Source organism: Geotrypetes seraphini, chromosome 3 (assembly GCF_902459505.1).
Source record: "Geotrypetes seraphini chromosome 3, aGeoSer1.1, whole genome shotgun sequence".
Classification (NCBI taxonomy): Eukaryota; Metazoa; Chordata; class Amphibia; order Gymnophiona; family Dermophiidae; genus Geotrypetes; species Geotrypetes seraphini.
This window is the reverse complement of record NC_047086.1, coordinates 122291760-122313715: the sequence shown is the minus strand read 5'-3', so window position 1 is coordinate 122313715 and position 21956 is coordinate 122291760. Positions and strand designations below refer to the sequence as shown.

Sequence of the window (21956 nt, the reverse complement as noted above, 5' to 3'; positions counted from 1 at the left end):
CCGGCACTGCTCCTTGTGACCTTGGGCAAGTCACTTAATCCGCCATTGCCCCAGGTACTTTAGATAGATTGTGTGCTCACCGGGACATCTAGGGATAATGCTTTATTTCTACATGCAGTGAAAAACATTTAGAAGTGATTTAATAGTTTTCTAGCATATACCATTAAATCTATAAAGCATGGTAAACTCATGAAAACAGATGGCTAAAGGCTCTGTCAGAATGAAGGAAGCTTTCCTTCCCAGGTAGTAGTAAATCTACTTAGCTCAGAGGTTCTGCAGAAGAAACTACAGATCACTGATAGTATGTGTTACTATATGAATGACAAAAAAAATGTGAACTTTTAGCCTTATGTTTTCTGGCTTCGATAACATTTTTGTAATATCTACTAAACTTACCAGTGGAATGGCACAAAAATTGAACACACTTTGGTTCTTCAGCCTAGATAGATAGGTGAGGACATCAGGTACGTGGTGAAGAGCATTTGTAATCAGTTCATTCATGCACTGCACAGCCATATCAATGTTCTCTGGTTTAGCCAAATCAGACAGCTTCTTAGTATACTTGCCCCAAACCTTAGTATGCAAAATACAAATTTTAACATGTGAAAATAGATTAAAATGAAAGTAGGCCAACTTTCTACATGTTGAAGTGTTTAAATGAGTTCAAATAATAATGGTGTTTGAGAATTAGATTTTGAGACATGATGACTGATGCTAATTTTTCCAGTATAATCGGTGTCTACATAGGGTTAACCTACTATGTAGGACAATGCCTCGCAAACTTTCTGGCTAGCAGCACACTAAACCCAGTGCCCCGTCCGGAAGACACCCGGAAGTGAACGGACATCAACGCAATGATATCACGCGCATGTGTGATGTCATCATGTCGATGTCCACACATGCGCGGAGGCCCATCTGGCCATGACCTGCTTCAATGGAGGGATCCAGGAGGAGGGGAGATGCAGGGAGAGGAGGAGAGACGCCGGCAAGATAGGCACATCTTGTAGGCGGTCAGCCAGTACGGATGACTCACCTCCTCGCCAGTGTGTGGCGGCACACCTGAAATCTCAGGAGGCACACAGTTTGCAATACACTGATGTAGGAGGACAAATCTTACATCACTAAGGGCTCCTTTTACAAAGCCGCGCTAGGGCCTTAATGTGCGGAATAGCGTGTGCTAAATTGCCGCGCACGCTAGCCGCTATCACCTTCTTTTGAGCAGGTGGTAGATTTTCGGCTAGCGCGTGCTATAACACGCACTAATCCGGTGCGTGCGCTAAAACTGCTAGTGCACTTTTGTAAAAGGAGCCCTAAGTTCAAGTAGATACAATTAAACTGTCACTAATCTAATCTTCATTTTATATACCGAATCTACTCCCTAAGGAGCTCGACTCAGTTTACAGTTTGTTAAAAAATGAAACATAACAAGTAAAAACTGTGGGATAAAAACAGAAATTGATTAGATGGATGGAAAAAGTTAGAAGAAAAGTATGTTGAATTGCTTAAAATTACTATTTGACAACTATTACTATTGCTTAAAATTACTATTTGACAGCTAACTATTGTGAAAACAACCAGGTTTTTAAACTTTTTCAAAATTGATATAATTGATCTACAAGTCTTAGAGAATCTAGAAGTCCATTCCAAATTCTCAGCAATTTAAATGTAAAAGATTTATTAAGCTTCCCAGTGCATTTAATACCTTTCAGAGAAGGAAATGCTAATTTGTTAATTGTTGTAATTCTTGAATAGCAGGATCTAAAGGAATTCCAACCAAGGGGAATCAAAGAGTTACATATTCCATAAATGAGTTTGAAAACCACACATGCACACTTGAACTGTATCCTTTGATGGGCCAGAAGCCAATGGAGTTTTCTCAGCAATGGGGAAACATGGTCGTATTTTCTCTTTCCAAAAATAAGTTTGGCTGCTGTATTCTGTATTAACTGGAGACGATCTAAGCTGCCCTGTTTAATACCCAAATAAATAGAATTACAGTAGTCCAACTTGGCCAACACAATGGATTGTACCAGAAATAAATAATGTTCTTGATAAAATAGTGAACTGACTTTCCTCAACATGCGCAAATTAAAGAAACATTTCTTTGCTAAGGAATTTATCTGGTCATTAAAAGTGAGAGAGGAATCCAGAATAATACCCAAAGCTCTAGAAGTGAAGTCAAGTTGTAATATAATATTTGATTTCAATGCAATATTAGTAGGGAAGAGACTGAGGGGTCCAAGTCAACCCCTTTCAACAAAGGTGTTAAAACTATTTTACCCATCTCTAATGAAAAATGACCATTACTGAGAGTATGATTTAGTAAGTGATAGCCTGTAAAGTAATATTACCATAAAGATAGGAAGGGAAGGGATCCAAAGTACAGTTACACCTTTTCAATTTTTCACATAATTTTAGGACTTAAAGCTCTGAAACAGGATCAAATGCCTTCCAGAGATGGTCCATGAAGATTAGTGCACGTTCATTAGAACCTAAAGTAAAATCATCAAAATTAATGGCTGGAAAAGTATTTATAATAAGAGTAATTTTGTTGTTGAAAAATTTTGCTAGTTTCTCCGCAGTTGGAGTATTATTATTATGTTTTGGTTTTGTATTTAATAAAGATAGGGATCGCCAAAGTTTAAAAAGAGTGCTACTTTGATTGTTGGATTTAATTACCAAGGTTGCCAAGGTACCGAGAAGCTATCAGAATCATGGTGGCATGTTCCTGTTTGAGTATGACAAGTGTCTTGAGTATGAGAGGGAATGGAGGGAATGCATAGAGAAACTGATTCGTCCATTCCAATAGAAAAGCATCTGCCTCCAGACAGTGAGGGGAGTATATCCTGCAGCAGAATTGAGGCAGTTTGTTGTTGTGAGGAGACGTGAAGAGATCTTTCTGAGGAGTTCCCCACTAAGAAAAAATGCGATGAAGAGATGAGGAATTGAGTATCTCGTCTGGAGCCTCAGCACGTTACTCAAGGAGTCCAGTCCATGTCAGTGCCTTGAGATAACTCGTCACAAGGAGTTCAATGCCTCTTGGTGTTTCAGTCTCGATCTCCAGGCTCCAGCCCTCCTTCCTCGCATAAGGCGTTGCCCTTTCCGAGGCATAGGGCAAAGACTCCTCAACGTGCCTCTCAGCGAGACCTGCCTGGTTCGAGGCACAGTTCTCCACATCAATCGAGGCATCCATCGAGGCACAGATCCTCTTCTCGAGACAGGCCTCATTTCTCCAGGTCTCAAGACTCTTTGAGGCCTCCTACTCCGAAGCCGAGGACACCACCTCTGGATCCTTACACCTATACTTCTCCTCTCCTATGAGGGAGTCTATCCATTTTCTCAGTGAGTCATCTATACCTGCATATTCAGATCTCAGATATCAGTACTCCAGAGAAGCTTCACCAATGTTCTCTGCCCAGCAACCAGTATACCCCCACAGTCAGCATCTCATCCCTGTACTCCCCCACCCCACACAAATGTCTGCCCAAAAATGTAGAGCCTGTAAAATGACAAATCCACTGGATTTAGTAGCTTTAAAACACATACCGGTATGCTGTTTGCTCAGGACTGAAACTCTGAAACCTGCTGAAAGAAGTAGGTGGCAATACCAGAGTGAAGATTGGCTGTTCCTGCCGGACTGGTCTCGAGATTCAGGAATTTTCATTGGTTCAGCTGGGGCACAATGGAACAATCACAAACAACCTCAGAGTTCCTAAGGTCATTTGTGATTGGCCCGTTGTACTGCAGCAGAACCAATGAAAAAACAAACAAACCCCCGTTACCCACCCAAAATAGCTAGTTACAGAAAGAAAATAGCCTAAAAACCCACTTCCCGCCCAAGACCTTTATTTCCTGCCATCGGGCAGGAAAACCACCCAACTGGCAACACTGAGAAGGAGGCAGGCTTATGCTCTGAGGAAGCAGCCCAGCTCTCAGGGAAAGCAAAGCCCTCTGGGAATTTAAGTCCACAGAGCACATTACTTATACATCTATTACAAACACTTAACTAGTTTTTATATAAGAAACTGAGCAAATGCCCACATAACATGGGGGCAGAACAGCTGTAATGTGAGTGTTAAAGTCCATTATCTGCACAGTCACTTGGGGACCGGGGCCCGATTCACTAACCTGCCTGGTCGTGACCGATTTGTGGCAGGCCGACCAATTCACTACAGGCTAATATTCAAATAGGAGTGATCGAAGGAATGCCCCCCACCAACTGCACGGATTGGTACCGAGTGATCCCGATGCATGCGCAGACCATCTTCTTTGCCTGTAGATGGTCTGCGCATTCCGCTGGAACTTTTTACTTTTACTTCCCCCATACACATTGCACTGGGACCCAGTATCACCCATGCTTCTTCCCCATACATTGCACTGGGACCCAGTCTCACCTGCACTTCTTCCCCATATATTGCACTGGGACCCGGTCTCATCCCCGCTTCCAGGTGAAGGGGAAGAGGGAGGGATGGTAGCGGGTCTCCTCCTTCCCACCAGTGTGCGAGTGCTGCTGTCTCCATTGCAAGGGATGAAAGAGAACCGAGCGGGGCTGTGGAGGAGAAGTTTGTGACCAAAATGGAAGTCTGTGCTGCCCCGACTCTCCTGCTTTCTGCCGCCCTTCCCTGCAGTGCAGCCCAGTGGGTTAAAACCACGGGCTCGCACTGCAGGGAAGGATGGCAGGGAGCAGGAGAGTTGGGGCAGCAAGAGCAGGGCTCTTCAAGGGCTAGAAGTGCAGCGATGTATCTCTGTTCGCTACCTTTCGGGGCAGAGAGCAGAGCGGAAGATGCAGGGCAACCAAGAGCAGGGGGCTTTTTTGATGGTTTGATGGGCTTCAGGGCTGGGATTTCAGGGCAAGGACAGTCAAAAAGGACGTGAGCGACTGGTCCCCAGCAGCCGCTTCTTCTGTTGATTAGCCAGCCCAGTTGGTGTCCCAGATTTGTTTAGTGAATCGCTGCCTACCTTTTTTGCATGCCGTTTCCCCTCATTTGCATGCACAAATCAGATCGGATCAGCACAGAGGTTAGTGAATTGGGTCAGAGGAAAATCGGGTCGCAAAGGGATCGCAAACCGATTGGTTTTCTTAGTGAATCTAGCCCTTAGATCGCTTTCCAGAAAGCCTTGGTGACTTAAGCGAAGAGCATGTGAAAGATTTCACAAAGACATAAAAACAATGGAAGCCAGATGCACACATGATGGTAGACTATTGTTGGAATCTTATGCAGTATTGTCCTAGCAGATCCCATTCTTGGAAGTCTTACAAAAGGAGTTTCTTGTGTGTTGAATGACTGGAAAGTTTGTATCATAAACTTATGCTTTTGGTATGAAATAAGTAGATTTTCATGTTGTACACTTTTCATTTTTAATGTTTCCTTCATGCTTAAAAGATATTAATTTAAACACTACATTAAAATATCCTGATTTTTTAATGGGCGAGCAGACTAAAAGAGTGTTTTTTATATGGCACATGTTTTGTATCTCAAAGACTAGAGCTGATAGGAGAAAACTGGTGCCATTTTTTTTGAATCAGCAGGTCAAATATACCCAGAAACAGGTCTAATATTTGAGGCACCATAAAGCACAATTATTTATTGTAACAGTTGCTATCCAGGGACAGCAGGCAGCTAGTCTCACATATGGATGACGTCATCCACGGAGCCCCGATGCAGAAAGCCTCGCAAGCATACTTGTTTGTAGAAAACTTTAGAAGTTTCGAGTCAGCCGCATCGTGCATGCGCGAGTGCCTTCCCGCCCAGCACAGGGCGAGTCTCCTCAGTTCAGAAAGCTAGCAGAGAGCCAACCAGGGGAGGTGGGTGGGTTGTGAGAATAGTTGCCTACTGTCCCTGGATAACACCTGTTACGGTAAGTAACTGTGCTTTATCCCAGGACAAGCAGGCAGCCTATTCTCACATATGGGTGACTTCCAAGCTACAAAGAATTATAACTGAGTGGTATAAATAATCAATATACAACAGAAATCAATACTCCACTCATATGAAGAGGTTCCAATTCAGTCAATTGCACCCCACTCTTATTGAACTAATTATTTAATCAAGTTAAAAAATACTATTCATGCAGGAAAAGGCCTCAGAAATAAGGAGTACTACGCTTATGGTATCATAAACAGTCACTGCCAGCGTAGATGTACTCCATACTGCAATCACTGGCCAAAAACCTGCTCTGTGTGTTTTATTTATATTTGTGTTTTTATTCTACTGTTTTAAACTTTTATTAACCTTTTATTTATAATTTTTTATTTATATTTATATCTTGTGGCTAATATGTTTCACAAGGAATATTCGAAAAAGACCACTTCAGTATTTGAAAAAAACTAACAAGAATTTACTTATCTGGTATTTTTAGTTTTTCTGTTTTCATTTATAGATTTTGTTTATTCTGTGCCATCTCAGACTGCCGGGACCAGGACTGGAGCTTTTCAGCGCTCTCGGGGCTATAGCCGGAGCCGACGTGACCGGCATTTCACAGACCACTAGTTTGTCTGCTGCTTCAGGGCCAATTTCATGGCACAGTAGTATCTAAAGATTAAAACCAATACAATAACTTATCAAAAAGAACTATTAAAACCCATATCAATTTTATTCTACCAAATGTACTTACTGCCTCTTGGTTTTCTGTCAGAAATTTTCAAACACTGGCAAGATGGCGCTAGCCCATGTTATATACACCCTCTAACCTACGTCATAATGTACTCCACCCCCTCCCGATCCTATTGGCTCTAAGTTTAAAACAGTAGAATAAAAACACGAATATAAAATAATTCAATATTGGATTCAATAAACGACTGGCTTCACCTCAATAAACTTGCACTCAATATAGAAAATTCTCGCGGTCTTGTATTTTCAACCAAAAAGTTAGAAACTCTTCCAGAAAAAATTTCTATCAAATCCATCCCAATCCAAATGGAGACAAAAATAAAACTTTTAGGTATTACCATCGATAACAGCCTATCATTCCACGACCATCTAAGTTCTGTAGTAAAAACTTGTTTCTATAAACTCCGCTTAATTCGCTCACTAACTTCAATGTTAGAAACTGAATCTATCAAAATTCTTGTCCATTCATTGATTATTTCCCATTTAGACTACTGTAATTCCCTTTTCAATGGATTACCACAAAAAGAAATTTGACGCCTTCAATTAATCCAAAACTCGGCCATAAAGCTCATTTATAACTTAGGCAAATATGACCATGTTACACCAGCTTTGAAAGACGCTCATTGGCTTCCTGTGACACACCGTATCACTTACAAAATTATTTTACTGACATTCAAAATAAAATCTTCACACTTGCCATTGTTTCTTCACAAATTACTCATTCCTCTATACTCCCCTCGAATTCTGAGATCTACTAATCAAAACTTCCTACTAATTCCGTCTATAAAATAATTTTACTACACACGAAAAATAAATTTTGCTGTATCTGCCCCGACACTGTGGAATTCCCTTCCACAACCACTCCGAGAAGAACAAAACCTCGATAAATTCAAGAAGAGCCTAAAAACATTCCTATTTCTTGACGCTTTTTCTTCCGTTTAGACTTCTCTTTATTATCATACTTTTACATACTATTCTACACTACATACATTTTTCCCCACCCTATTTGTTATAACCCTAACCCTTCTATCTCCATTTTTCTCTCTACAATGTAACTTTACCCACCCTTTCCCCTTTTGCCCTCACTATCCAGTTTGTCATGTTAAAGTCATTAATGTTCACTACGTATTTTAATTTATTTAATATTTTATAAATACTTGTACTATTTCTTTTAGAAAAATTTTTTTTTTAAACTTTATGTAAACCGGCTAGATATTTGCTTGATAGTCGGTATATTAAAATTCTAATAAACTTGAATAAACTTGAAACTTGAATATAAAAAAAATAAAACACAGAGCAGGTTTTTGGCCAGTGATTGCAGTATGGAGTATGTACAAGGATTACAACTATGATGAGACCATAAGCGTAGTACTCCTTATTTCGGAGGCCTTTTCCTGCATGAATAGTATGTTTTAAACTTTTAGTTCAATAAGAGTGGGGTGCAATTGACTGAATTGAGACCACTTCATATGAATGGAGTATTGATTTCTGATGTATATTGACTTCCAAGCTAACCAGAATGGAATGGTGGGAGCGTTGTCAACTTAGGAAAATAAATTTTGTAATACTCTCTGGCCAAATGACCATCCTGTCTGGAGAAAACATCCAGACAATAATGAGAGGTGAAAGTATGAACCGAGGACCAGGTGGCAGCTTTACAAATTTCCTTAATAGGAGTGGATCTGAGGAAAACTACTGAAGCTGCCATGGCTCTGATTTTATGGACTATGACTCGAATCTGTAGATGTAGTCCAACCTGGGCATAGCAGAAAGATATACAAGCAGCCATCCAGTTGGAGATGGTACGCTTAGAGATTGGATGTCCCAATTTGTTTGGATCGAAGGAGACAAAAAGTTGAGGAGCAGTTCTGTGTGGTTTGGGCGTTCCAAGTAGAAGGCCAAAGCACGTTTACAGTCCAGAGTATGAAGAACTGATTCTCCAGGGTGAGAATGAGACTTTGGAAAAAACACTGGAAGAACAATGGATTGGTTGAGATGAAATTCTGAAACCACTTTAGGTAAGAATTTAGGATGAGTACGAAGGACCACCTTGTCATGATGGAACACAATGAAAGGTGATCAGCAACTAAGGCTTGCAGCTCACTGACTCTTCGAGCAGATGTGAGGGCAATGAGAAATACCACTTTCCAAATGAGATACTTCAGATGAGCCGTAGATGGAGGCTTCATCAATTGAGCAAGAACAACATTGAAATCCCAAACCACTGGAGGCAGTTTGAGAGGAGGATTAACATTGATTCATAAATTTGGATTAACATTGATTCATAAATTTGGAAACCACCGGATGAGCAGAGAGGGGTTTCCCTTCTATAGGCTGGTGGAAAGCAGCAATTGCACTGAGATGGACTCGGATCGATGTAGACTTGAGGCCAAAGATGGATAAGTGCAAAAAATAATCCAGAACAGAAGATAAAGAGGAATCTTGAGACCTTATCATGAGAGAGGCACCACATAGAAAATCTAGTCCATTTTTGATGGTAGCATTGTCTAGTGGTAGGTTTTCTAGAAGCCTCTAAAATGTCTCTTACAGGTTGAGAAAACTGAAGAGGAGTCATGTTAAAAGGTACCAAGCTGTCAGGTGCAGAGACTGCAGGTTGGGATAAAGTAGAGATCCTTGACTCTGTGTAAGCAGAGACGGAAAAACTGGTAGAAGGTATGGCTCCTTGCTACTGAGTTGAAGTAGAAGGGAGTACCAAGGTTGTCTCGGCCACCAAGGAGCTATCAGAATCATGGTGGCATGACCGTTCTTCAACTTGACTAGAGTCTTGAGAATGAGAGGGAATGGAGGAAATGCATACAGGAAGAGATTCATCCGTTCCAGTAGAAAAGTATTGGTTACTGATCCAGTAGATTAGAGGACCATATCCAATACCCATCTTTTAGGGAAGCAATATTGTTCAAAAAAATCTTTAAGAGTCTAAAATCAAATTGCAATACCTTAAATATAGTCTTGTCCCCACCCACCCAGGCACATCTCAATTTATAGTTAATTATCTCAATTAGTGGGTGGGGGGAGGAGCACATTTTCATCAGCAACAATTAATGTATTCATAATTAATTTAGAAGCAAACAAAATAAAATACACCAAATATACCAATAGTTTAAGTATACCTACTCCTTCTTCACCAGATATCCTTCAGGGCAGACAAAACAGAGTTAGAACCCATCTTCCTTCTAAGTCTCAATTGGGACCTTAGACCACTTATTTCCCTGGACTTGCCCCCCCCCCCCCCCAAAGACTCTGGGACATCCAATACAGATGGTGACCTATGAACTGTTGCTTACTTTAAGGGGAAGGGTTTCCTAGCCCTCAAAAGAGTCCTATAAAGACATAAAATCAAGGGCATGACAGAACTGTAGCCTCAAGTCCAATGGAAATGAGTTCTTCTGTTAATCTAAGCAAATGATGTCTCCCCTTAGGCTTTCTAGGATTTTTGCAGTCTAGCAGGAAAATGGCTGCTGTTCAACAACAACAAAAAAATCAGTTAGCTGCAGTTGATTGGACTGCATTAGAAGACAGCTCAATTCCCAGTGCTCTGCTCAGCACCAACTCTGAGGAAATTGCTAAAAAAGAAAAATTGATCCCCTAGCACAGACAGGGCAGTAGGAGCAGCTTTAATATTAACTCATCAGTCCTACAGACCATGTACCGCCTTCCACCTGGCATCCTTGCCTAGACACAATGCCTCCTCCCAACGCCCTTGAATCTGACAAACCTGCCAGGGATTCCCCATATGGTTTTGTTCTACTTTATTTTCCCTTTTGTGTGTCTTTTTTAATTTTTGTTTTTAAACTTTGAGCAGGAACATCCAGCTTCTAACAATCCTTCTACCTTTAAAAGTTGTGCAGAAGTACTCTGCCCCACAAACACATTCCCTTTGGGCAGAATACAGAGTGACTCAGTGGCTACAGAGGGAAAGATCCTACTCCAAAACTAGCTTTTAGACCAATCCCTGGGAGCTAACACCAGACAAGGAGCTCTACTGGGGAGTTGGTCCTGACTCAAAAAATACTGCACTATGTGCTGGAGGCAAAGAAATATTGATTAGTTCCAGGTTGCATGTTGTCTTATACTAGTGATGTCATTGGAAAACTTCAGTTTATTTGCCTCCATCTACTGGTAAGACGACATAGAAACTGACGGCAGGAAAGAGCCACGGCTCATCCAGTCTGCCCACTCTAACGACCCCCCCTTTACCTACCTCTATGAAGAGATCCCATGTGCCGATCCCATTTTTTCTTAAAATCTGGCACGCTGCTGGCCTCAACTACCTGCAGTGGAAGATTATTCCAGCGATCAATCACTCTTTCGGTGAAGAAATATTTTCTAGTGTCACCATGAAATTTCCCACCCCTGAGTTTCAGCAGATGCCCTCTCGTTGCCATGGGCCCCCTAAGAAAAAAGATATCTTCTTCCACCTCGATACGGCCTGTTACATATTTGAACGTCTCGATCATGTCTCCCCTCTCTCTGCGTTCCTCGAGTGAGTATAGCTGCAACTTATCCAGCCGTTCCTCATACGGGAGATCCTTGAGTCCTGAGACCATCCAGGTGGCCATTCGCTGAACTGACTCAACTCTCAGCACATCTTTGCGGTAATGTGGCCTCCAGAATTGTACACAGTATTCCAGATGGTGTCTCACCATGGATCTGTATAACGGCATTATGACCTCGGGCTTCTGGCTGACGAAACTTCTACTGATACAACCTATGATTTGTCTAGCCTTGGATGAAGCTTTCTCCACTTGATTGGCAGTCTTCATTAATGATTACCCCCAAGTCACGTTCTGCTACAGTCCTTGCTAGGGTCTCTCCATTTAGGGAGTAAGTCTGGCATGGATTTTTGCTGCCAAGGTGCATGCCCATGCATTTTTTGGCATTGAAACTTAGTTGCCAAGTCCTGGACCAATGCTCCAGTAGGAGTAGGTCATGCGTCATACTGTCTGGCATTGAGCTTTTGTTAGGCACTGTGCTTTGGTCTGTTGTGCTCTTGCCTACTACGTTGCATAATTTGGCGTCATTGGCGAATAACGTAATTTTGCCTCTAAGCCCCTTAGCCAAGTCTCTTACGAAGATGTTGAATAGGATCGGGCCCAGGACCGAGCTCTGCGGCACTCCGCTGATTACCTCCGCTGTTTCGGAGGGGGTGCCGTTTACCACCACCCTCTGAGTTCTGCCTCTGAGCCAGTCCTTAACCCATGCAATTAATGTGTCACCTAATCCCATCGAGCTCATCTTGCTCAGTAACCTGCGGTTTGGGACGCTATCAAATGCTTTACTGAAGTCCAAGTATACGATGTCTAGGGACTCCCCTATATCCAGCTTCCTTGTAACCCAGTCAAAGAAGCTGATCAGATTGGATTGGCAGGACCTTCCCTTTGTAAATCCATGTTGATGGGGATCTCGTAGATTCTCCTCGTTCAGGATCGTATCCAATTGGCGTTTGATTAGAGTCTCCATAAGTTTGCTCACTATCGATGTGAGATTCACCGGTCTGTAGTTCGCAGCCTCCGTCCTGCATCCTTTTTTGTGGAGTGGAATGACGTTAGCTGTTTTCCAGTCAAATGGGACTCTTACTGTACTTAGGGAAAGATTGAAGAGCACAGATAATGGTTCTGCCAAGACGTCACTTAATTCCCTGAGCACCCTGGGGTGCAGTTTGTCCGGTCTCATAGCTTTGTTAACCTTGAGATTTGATAGCTCGAAGTAGACGCTGCTGGGCATAAACTCGAAGTTTCGAAACAGGTCTTCCGAGCTTTCCCTTGTCAGCAGCTGAGGGCCGGATCCCGGCACCTCGCAAGTGAAGACTGAGAAAAAATATTCATTTAAAAGTTTGGCTTTATCGGAGTCCGATTCTACATAGTTCCTGTCGGGTTTCCTAAGGCGTACTATTCCATCTGTGTTTCTGTTTCTGTCACTGATATATCTGAAGGAGGATTTATCATCCCTCTTGATGTTCTTTGCTAGATTCTCCTCCATTTGGAATTTGGCCTCTCTGACTGCTGTTTTGACGGCTTTTGACTTGGTCAGATAGTCTTCCCTAGATTCCTGCCTCCCCACTGCTCTGGACTAGCCTAACAGGAGAAAAAGCAAAAGGCAAATTTATTAAGTATTTGCACCCCTCAGCTGACCTTTGTTTTATATAGTGTGGTTTGATTTTTTACTCTGTCAAAAATTACAAAGACTAGATGCACTCGAGATTCCGGAAGCTTGGCCACGAGGGAAATGGCAGTTTGATCACACTGCTCCTCCTTGCCTCACTTATATGAACATTCTGTAGGATTAATTTACATCCTTTTTTATTGAAATACAGCTTAACTAAACCTGATTATGGCTTCTGGAAAACAAAACAAGGAGACACTGCTGGTACTTCAAGTGGAAGTGCAAAAAGGCCTAAAGCTGATCCTCCTACACCATCTAAGGTTCCTTTGCCAAAGGATTCTCATGAATTAATTGAACAAGTGGTAACTGATCTCCAGATCATTAAGGAAATGCTAAAAGAGACAACTTCAAAATTAACTAGACTTCAAGGTGTAGTGGATAATCTCTCCATGTAAATGGCAGTAAATAATACTCGGGTGAATCAGCTGGAGCAGAGGATGACAGCAGTGGAAGAGATGGCTACACAGAGCAAATTGGATTATAAAGTTATTGCTCAGATGTCTGCCCAGTTGAAAGATATGGAAAACAGAGGTAGAAGGGCTAATGTCTGAATTTTCAGTGTACCGGAAGGAAGGGAAGGAAAGAATCCTGTTTCATACCTTACCTCTTTTATTCCTGAAGTCCTATCCCTAAAATTTGATGAGCAGTTTGAAATTGAAAGAGCACACAGGGAGCCTTTTAAGATCCAGAGTAATAGAAAGGGGCCAAGACTAATATTAAAGTTTGAGATTTAAACATGCAATGCAGATTTTTGAGGCAGCTAGGAAAAAGAAGTCTGTGATGTGGAAGGATTAAAAGCTTCATTTCTTTCCAGATTTTGCCAGGCAGACTGCTAATGTCAGAAAACAGTTTTTGAATCTTCGGGGAAGGCTTAGGGAGCTAGGAGCAAGATATGGATTATTTTACCCTGCAATTATGAAGGTTACATTAAATAATAATACAATTCAATTTTGAGATCCAAAGAAACTTGAGGATTTTATTGATCAGGAAAAATAACGTATGGAAATCTAACTATGCTGATCAGACAGTTGGTAATAATTGGTAAATCAGTTGCCTTCAAATTTAAGTGATTCCATAGTATTTTCTAAGTTATTTTTGATGGGATCTTAATGATTGTTTTTTTTAATGTTAAAATAATTTTTACCGTTAGATCTGAAATTGGGTTTTATCTCGAGATTTAAACTTGCCTGAGAACATTTTGAGGATGAGCTGGGAAAACTAGAGAAAACCCACCAATAGAACTACAGCTATTTCTAAGAAGAACCTCCCTTTTTACTATTTCAGTGCTCTAATTGGAGAAGGATCATTTCCGGATTGTGAACAAGACTATGTAGTAGGAAAAGGGAAGGTGCATATGGACGGAAGATTGAGCGCAGCCTGCTGGGTTTGTATATATCTGCTGGTTGGCTTTTGCCTGAGTTTTTTGTTATTCGTGCGTGTGGGAGTTTTGTGCCTGCCTTGGGTGCCTGGCAGATTGGTGCTCTTGCATTTTGGTCTTCATCCCCCTTCTACTATATACCTTTCTCTTGCCTGGCTGCTGGTTTGCTGACTTGGATGCAGCGGACTTGATGTAAAACGACTTTGGGGGAGGGGGGCTGTTGGGCAGCGCAGTCTCTTGTGGATGAAGTTACAGTTTACAATTGAATGTTCCATGTAATGGGTTGTGGCAGCTCTGGGGGATTGTTTCGGGGAGTGGAACAACTGCTGATGACTAAGAACTGCTATTTTTGAAATGCTCTGCACTGTGGGTGAGCAGCTCACTTTGTCGAGTGGCATGGACTTTGAATATCCAGAGGAAACTTTATTTCTGCGGGCCAAGTAATCTTTCCTCGCTGCAGCTGATAGTGTCTCTATATTGGAAGAAGCAGAGGATGGGCCTGTTGGTCGGGCCTTAACATCGGGAGTAATTCCAGGAAGGAGGAAATGGAGGGTGTGTACTTCCAGCGCAGGAGGAATATTTTTTATCACACAGACGTTTAAGATTTTAATGGAACTAATATAATGACGTCCATAAGTGTGCAGGAAGTCATAACAGAATATCAAAGTTTTTGCAAGTTCCTGCAGCCATATCTTAAATCAGGAGTGTCCAACCTGTGGCCCGAGGGATACATGCGGCCCCGTGAAGTATTTTGTGCGCCCCAGTCGAGGGCGATGCAGTGTTTTCCACTGCTGCCCCCGGGTGTTTACCGTCTTGCCGGCTTCCTCCTATGTCTTGCTGCAGCATTTGCATGTTTGTGCGACCCCAGAAACATTTTTTTCGGACAATGCGGCCCAGGGAAGCCAAAAGGTTGGACACCCCTGTCTTAAATGATTCCTTCACCCTGAATCATTTCAAGAATGGTCCTGAAATGGAACAAGAGTTCTTCCACAGAGGCAGCTTGCTCTGGCACGTCTCATGGCATGGTTCACACTCCCAACTATAAACATCAAGTGTTCTGAGGGCTGATTGCTGTGTTTCCCTATACATGTCCAAAGCCTAGCAGCTGTCTTTGCAGCCGGTTCAGATTGTGCAGATATTAGTAAAGTTTGCATATCTACACAGAATTGTATTTGATTAACTTTTATGGGGAAAGTAAAGAAAGGAAAATGTTTTTTAAAATTTTCTCTCTGAGTTTAGGTATAAATGCACTTCTTGGCAGGGTTTCAGGAAATAAATTTGTGGGTGTTTTTTTTTTTTGTCCCATGTAACAATCCTTTGATTAGTTATATGTGAGTTGCTTACTATGGGAGGAATGATCATAAATATATCAATATTAGTGAACAGGAATTTAGTTTTTATGAAGATATTTTACTGAATGATATTATATGCAGGGTTAAAGGTTGGGGTGTTATTAAAAATAATTAAAGTATATATAACACATTGTATTATTTACTTACTATTATTGATATAATTAATATAATATAGTTAACTAATCTATTATCTAATTTAATTTGGGCGAAGAGTTAAACTGGAGATATTGCAATGATTTGGTCTAGTATAAGTCAATTAGCTAGGTTTCAAACTATATGATAGTTGGGAGGATGTGTTATTGATAATAACTTATTTATATATACTGCTTATTATTATTATTATTAATCTAATATGAATTAATTTTTAAGATTTAGTAATGATATTGTATAAATATAAAGGAGTTTAAGGCAATTAGGGTTGGGGTAATTTATTAGGGAAAGGTTAATGGTTGATTACTTATGTATTACTATTAAATCTATAGAGGGGGTGGATATTTCACAATGCGCAACTTACGAAAAATAAGGAAATTCTTCGACAAAGAACACTACAGGATCATTGTTCAATCCCTGGTACTAGGACTTGTGGACTACTGCAATATCCTATATCTACCATGTCCTACAAAAATGATCAAAAAACTACAGACCATTCAGAACACGGCTCTCAGACTAATCTATTCCCTCGGAAAATATGACCACATAACTAACGCCTACCTAGACTCACATTGGCTACCGATCAGAGCCAGAATCCAATTCAAACTATACTGTCTAATCTTCAAAGTACTCAACGGTACAGCACCTGCCTATCTAATCGATCGCCTACACCGAAACCTTCCACCCAGAATAAGAAGAACACTGACACCATTCTCATACCCACCACTCAACGGCACTCATCGTACAAAGCTTTACGATAACCTCATAGCAACGCATGCAGCAAAACTCAAACCCTCCATAACCAGATTGTTAACCTCAACATCTGACTTCAAAGCATTCCGCAAAGAACTCAAAACGCTACTTTTCAAAAAGCATATTCAAAACACCTAATCTCCTCTTCCACATACACCGACCAGGTTACCCACTCCCTGACACCATATCCTCAACCGACCAAAAAATAAAAAAAAAAAAAACCAAAAAAAAAAAAAAAACCTAATTCTTCCTACCGATTTATTACTTACCAACGCCTCGAAAAAGATTTGATATGTAATGTAATATAACTGCTCTCATCCAATGTTACCAAGTCTATACTCATTCTGTAACTATGTCTTACCCTAAATGTCACGTACCCTCCTGGAAATGTCCAGCTTCTTCTTATGTAATCCGCTTTGAACCGCAAGGTACAAGCGGAATAGAAATCACTAATGTAATGTAATGTAATGTAATATTTCTTATTTATTTATTTTTTCCAATGAATTTGGGTAATTTATGCTGTTCTTATAATTTGATTAATTTAATATGAAATAAGAAGTGAGGATGTAATGTTTAATATGAATTGTGGGGTGGGGAGGAATTGTGCTTTTATGTGCCTATTCAATCCGTATCCGAGCTTACATGATTTATATTAGGGGAAGGGGTGTATGTGGGAGGGATGGGGTCCTGGATGTGTATAGGGAATTATTTATTACTGCATTGTATTGTAGGATTTACTTTGAATATTATTGAAAATCATTTACAATGTCTTTAAAATATTTTCATTAAATGTTAATGAGCTTAACCATCCAATTAAGAGGAAAAAAACACTTTAACTTTTTAAAGAAACAGGAAGCCGATATATATTATATTCAATTAAATGCCATGGAATCAAAAAAGCTGGAAGGGGGCTGGGTTAGTAAATGTTTGTTTGCCCCTGCTGTAGGTAAGAAGGCTGGGGTGGCTATTTTAGTTAATAGTAAATGTTTAGTCACATTTAAATTGAATTCTGCTGATCCCTTGGGTAGATGGGTCCATGTGGACATGAACGTGGGGAAAAATACTCTGGCTCTTCTTAATATCTATGCCCCTAACTCAAATCAGGCTGAATTTATCAAGGCTATTCAACAGTTGATACTATCACTGGCTGCTTCAAATGTAGTTGTGGCGGGGGATTTTAATGCTGTGATAGATCCATTATTGGATAAGAAACCAAGTAGAATAATAAAATCATTAGGGTTAGATAATTTGGTAACATCTTGTGCACTTAAAGATATCTGGTGGATTCTCCATTTTAATGATTGGGAGTTTTCTTTTTGTTCCCAGGTACATAAATCTTTTTCACGAATTGATTATGTTTTTACAAAGGCCGTCATTGATCCAATTATTTTGTCTGATCATGGTGGCGTTTGGATTGAATTTAAGTTTGCTGATCAAGATTCCAGTAGGCCTGTATGGAGATTTAATAATGCATTGCTTGCAGATTCAAACTTTCTTGAAAAATTCCATTTAAAAATGAATGAATATTTTCAAATTAATACCTCTGAGGAAATCTCATTAGAGACCTTGTGGGATGCTTTCAAAGCTACCATGAGAAGGCAAATAATCTCCTATTCGGTACATATTAGGAAACAACTTAAAAAGGAATTTACTGATCTTGAACAAAATGTTAAAGACTTGGGGGTCCTTTTATCAAGGCGCGGTAGGGGTTTAACGCAAGGAATACCATGTGTTAAACCGCCTGCCGCGCTAGTCGCTAATGCCTCCATTGACCAGGCGTTAGTTTTTTTGCTTGCCGTGCGGGTTAGCGCGTGATGAAATGTCCGCGCTAACCCCGCTAGCGCAGCTTGATAAAAGGACCCCTAGAAGTCACAATTGGCCTCAAAATGGGAACAATCTACTTTACAGGATCTTTTAAAAGCTAAATATAAATACAATGAGATTTCCTCTCAACTGGCTAGGAAAGAATTGTTTTCTCAGCAAGCACTATATTATGGAAACTCAAATAAGGCGGGAAGAATATTAGCTAATTATCTTAAAGCTAAAAAGAGAAAAGTAAAGATTGTAGATATTAAAAATGAGAAGGTTAAAACTCATTCTCATATTGGAGATATATTAAAACAATTTTTGAATTTTTATAAAGCTTTGTATTCTTCCGAGTCTTATCCAAATAAGGAAAGAAGGTTCAGAGTTTTTAAAATTACTCAAGGGACCAAAAATTCCCGATCATATAAAAGGAAATCTTGAGGCTCCTATTTCATTGAAAGAATTACAAGCAGCGTTGAAGTCCCTTAGAGTTGGATCCGCTCCAGGTGGTGATAGTTTCACTGTGGAATTTTATAAATCATTCCAAATTACTCTATTACCTTATTTATTAAATTTATATCAGGCTCAACTGACTAAAGATTACATTACAGGTACTATGGCAGAATCCCTAACTATTGTTTTACCGAAGCCAAATAAAGATCCTATGTTGGTTTCAAATTACAGTCCTATTTCTTTGATTAATGTAGATGGTAAACTGCTGGCTAAGTTATTGGACTGGAAAACAGCTAACGTTATTCCACTCCACAAAAAGGGCTGCAGGACAGAGATGGCGAATTACAGACCGGTGAGTCTCACATCCATAGTATGCAAACTCATGGAAACACTGATCAAACAGAAACTTGATACAATCCTGGATGAAGAAGATCTACGTGATCCCCATCAACATGGATTTACCAAGGGCAGGTCCTGCCAATCAAATCTGATTAGCTTCTTCGACTGGGTAACAAGACAACTAGATGCTGGGGAGTCCCTGGACTTCAGCAAAGCTTTTGATAGCGTCCCACACCGCAGGTTATTGAACAAGCTGAAATCGCTGGGATTAGGGGAAACACTAGCTGCATGGGTTAAGGATTGGCTGAGCAGTAGACTTCAGAGGATGATGGTAAATGGTACCCCATCCAAAACATCAGATGTGACCAGTGGAGTGCCACAGGGCTTGGTCTTGGGTCCAATCCTATTCAACATATTCATAAGTGATATGATCCAAGGGCTCAGAGGAAAAATATCATTGTTCGCCGACAACGCCAAACTGTGCAACATAGTAGGTAAAAGCACTATGCCTGACAGTATGACACAGGACCTACTACTATTGGAACAATGGTCATCGACTTGGCAGCTCAATTTCAATGCTAAAAAATGTAAAGTGATGCACCTGGGTAAAAGAAATCTGTGCAGGACTTACACGTTAAATGGTGAGACCTTAGCTAGGACAACGGAAGAACGGGATTTAGGAGTAATCATTAGTGATGACATGAAAACTGCCAATCAAGTGGAAAAGGCTTCCTCCAAGGCAAGGCAAATGATGGGTTGCATCCGTAGAGGTTTTATCAGCAGGATGCCAGAAGTCATAATGCCACTGTACAGATCCATGGTGAGACCTCATTTGGAATATTGTGTTCAATTCTGGAGACCACATTACCGGAAAGATGTGCTGAGAATAGAGTCAGTTCAGCGGATGGCCACCAGGATGGTCTCGGGGCTCAAGGATCTCCCGTATGAAGTAAGGCTGAATAAATTGCAGCTGTACTCACTTGAGGAACAAAGAGAGAGAGGGGACATGATTGAGACATTTAAATATATCACGGGCCGTATCGAGGTGGAAGAGGATATCTTCCGTCTTATAGGACCTTCGTCCACCAGAGGGCATCCACTGAAAATTAGGGGAGGAAAATTTCATGGTGACTTCAGAAAGTATTTCTTCACCGAGAGGGTGGTCGATCATTGGAACGAACTCCCATTGCAGGTGATTGAGCCCAACAGCATGGCAGATTTTAAAAATAAATGGGATATTCACGTGGGATCTCTAATGATGTAAAGGCAGGGGGTGGTGAACAAATTCAAGGCGAAGGGTCACTAGAGTGGGCAGACTTGATGGACTTTGGCCCTTTTCTGCCGTCATTTTTCTATGTTTCTAAGTTTCTACGCTTAGCTAAGGCTCTCCCTTATATTATCGGAATGCACCAAACAGGGTTAATTGCTCAGAGACATTCTTCCAATAATACCAGATTGCGTCCTTGGATGCAGAGAAGGCTTTTGATCGTGTAGAATGGACCTTCATGTATCAAGCAATGGATTGGTTTGGTATTGGTTCTGGATTTATTCAAATGATTCAAACTTTGTATAGCTCCCCTGCTGTTAGATTGTATATTAATAATAATTTTTCAGAGCGTTTCTGTTTGCAGCGGGGTGTTAGACAGGGTTGTCCTTTGTCTCCTTTGTTTTTTGACATTGTACTGGAACCCTTGTTGTTAGCTATTCAACAAGCAGAGGAGATCCAGGATATTCCTTACGGAGGTTGGGAATACAAGGTCTCTGCTTATGCAGATGACATATTGCTTCATTTGAGGAATCCTGGAATAACCATTCCACATTTACTGGAGTTGGTAGAGAAATTTGGGAAATTTTTAGGTTATAAGATAAATTGGAGTAAATCAGAGGTTCTTCTGCTTAATGTACATTGTACAAAAGGTTTATTTGATTCATTCCCCTTTCTTTGGAAGGATGAAGGGATAAAATATCTAGGTATTTGGATAAAAAATACGCTGGAAGAGACAATGAAAGTAAATGAAAAATCTTTATTGCAGAAGGTCACAGAAATGTGTGAGCAGTGGAATCCATTACATCTGTCTTGGTGGGGGAGAGTACAAACTGTTAAGATGATGATTTTGCCTGTGGTTTGTTACCAAATGGGTATGTTGCCAGTTTTTTTTCCCGGGGTCCTTTTATAAAAAATTAAATAGCATTCTGACAAAATGTATTTGGCTTGGGAAAAATGTGAGAATTGCTCTAGTATCTTTACAAAAATCAATTAACGAGGGTGGGGTAAATTTTCCCAATTTTTATAGGTATCATCAAGCCTATATAATGCGTCAGGGCATGTATTGGATCCTCCCTGAGCTCATGAAACATCTGCCGGACTGGCTATATCTTGAATGGAAAATTATGTCCCCTATGCGACTATCTCATGTACTAAGTATCAGACTACCTAGATATGCTTAGGACCACATAATTTTATTGGATACATGGAAAACAATTAAATTTATTGACAAACTAACAGAGGTTCCTATAATGAAATCTACTTTACAGTCCTTATGGTTAAACTCCAAGATTCAAATAGGCGGTTTTGGGATCGCCTGGAAGAATTGGATGCAAGCAGGTATTCGAACATTAGATGATGTTATGTCTAATGGAAAACTGCTTGGCTGCAACAATCATTTGGTATTTTAAAGTCTCAACAATATAGGTAGTTGAAGTTGAAGCAGGCTATTCAGAGTGGGTTCCCTGAATGGAAAAATTTAAAAACTTATTACAGCTTCCAGATCCTCTGCTACCAGACAAATCTAGTAGGGCACCAGGCTGCCCAGTGGTATAAACTGATTTCTGAATTTTTAAATAAGAAGCCAAAAAATAGTCTTAGAGATATTTGGAGCATTGAAATAAAACAGTATATTTCTGTATCTCGTTGGCCATGAATTTGGACTT

At 40.5% G+C, this 21956-nt stretch overlaps 1 protein-coding gene across 7 annotated transcripts in view; it reads right to left on the bottom strand.

Annotated features, from left to right (window-relative positions):
- The window catches only part of LOC117356715 (squalene synthase-like), a 68904-nt gene that overhangs the window by 12505 nt on the left and 34443 nt on the right, over window positions 1–21956 (bottom strand). For 6 of the 7 annotated variants that reach the window (XM_033936318.1, XM_033936316.1, XM_033936321.1 and 3 more), the window contains one exon: window positions 397–573. The exons of the other annotated variant lie outside the window; for it this stretch is intronic. In XM_033936318.1, coding sequence (XP_033792209.1) covers window positions 397–573 — 177 coding nt within the window. The remainder of the gene's footprint in view (window positions 1–396; window positions 574–21956) is intronic. 7 annotated transcript variants of the gene reach the window in all.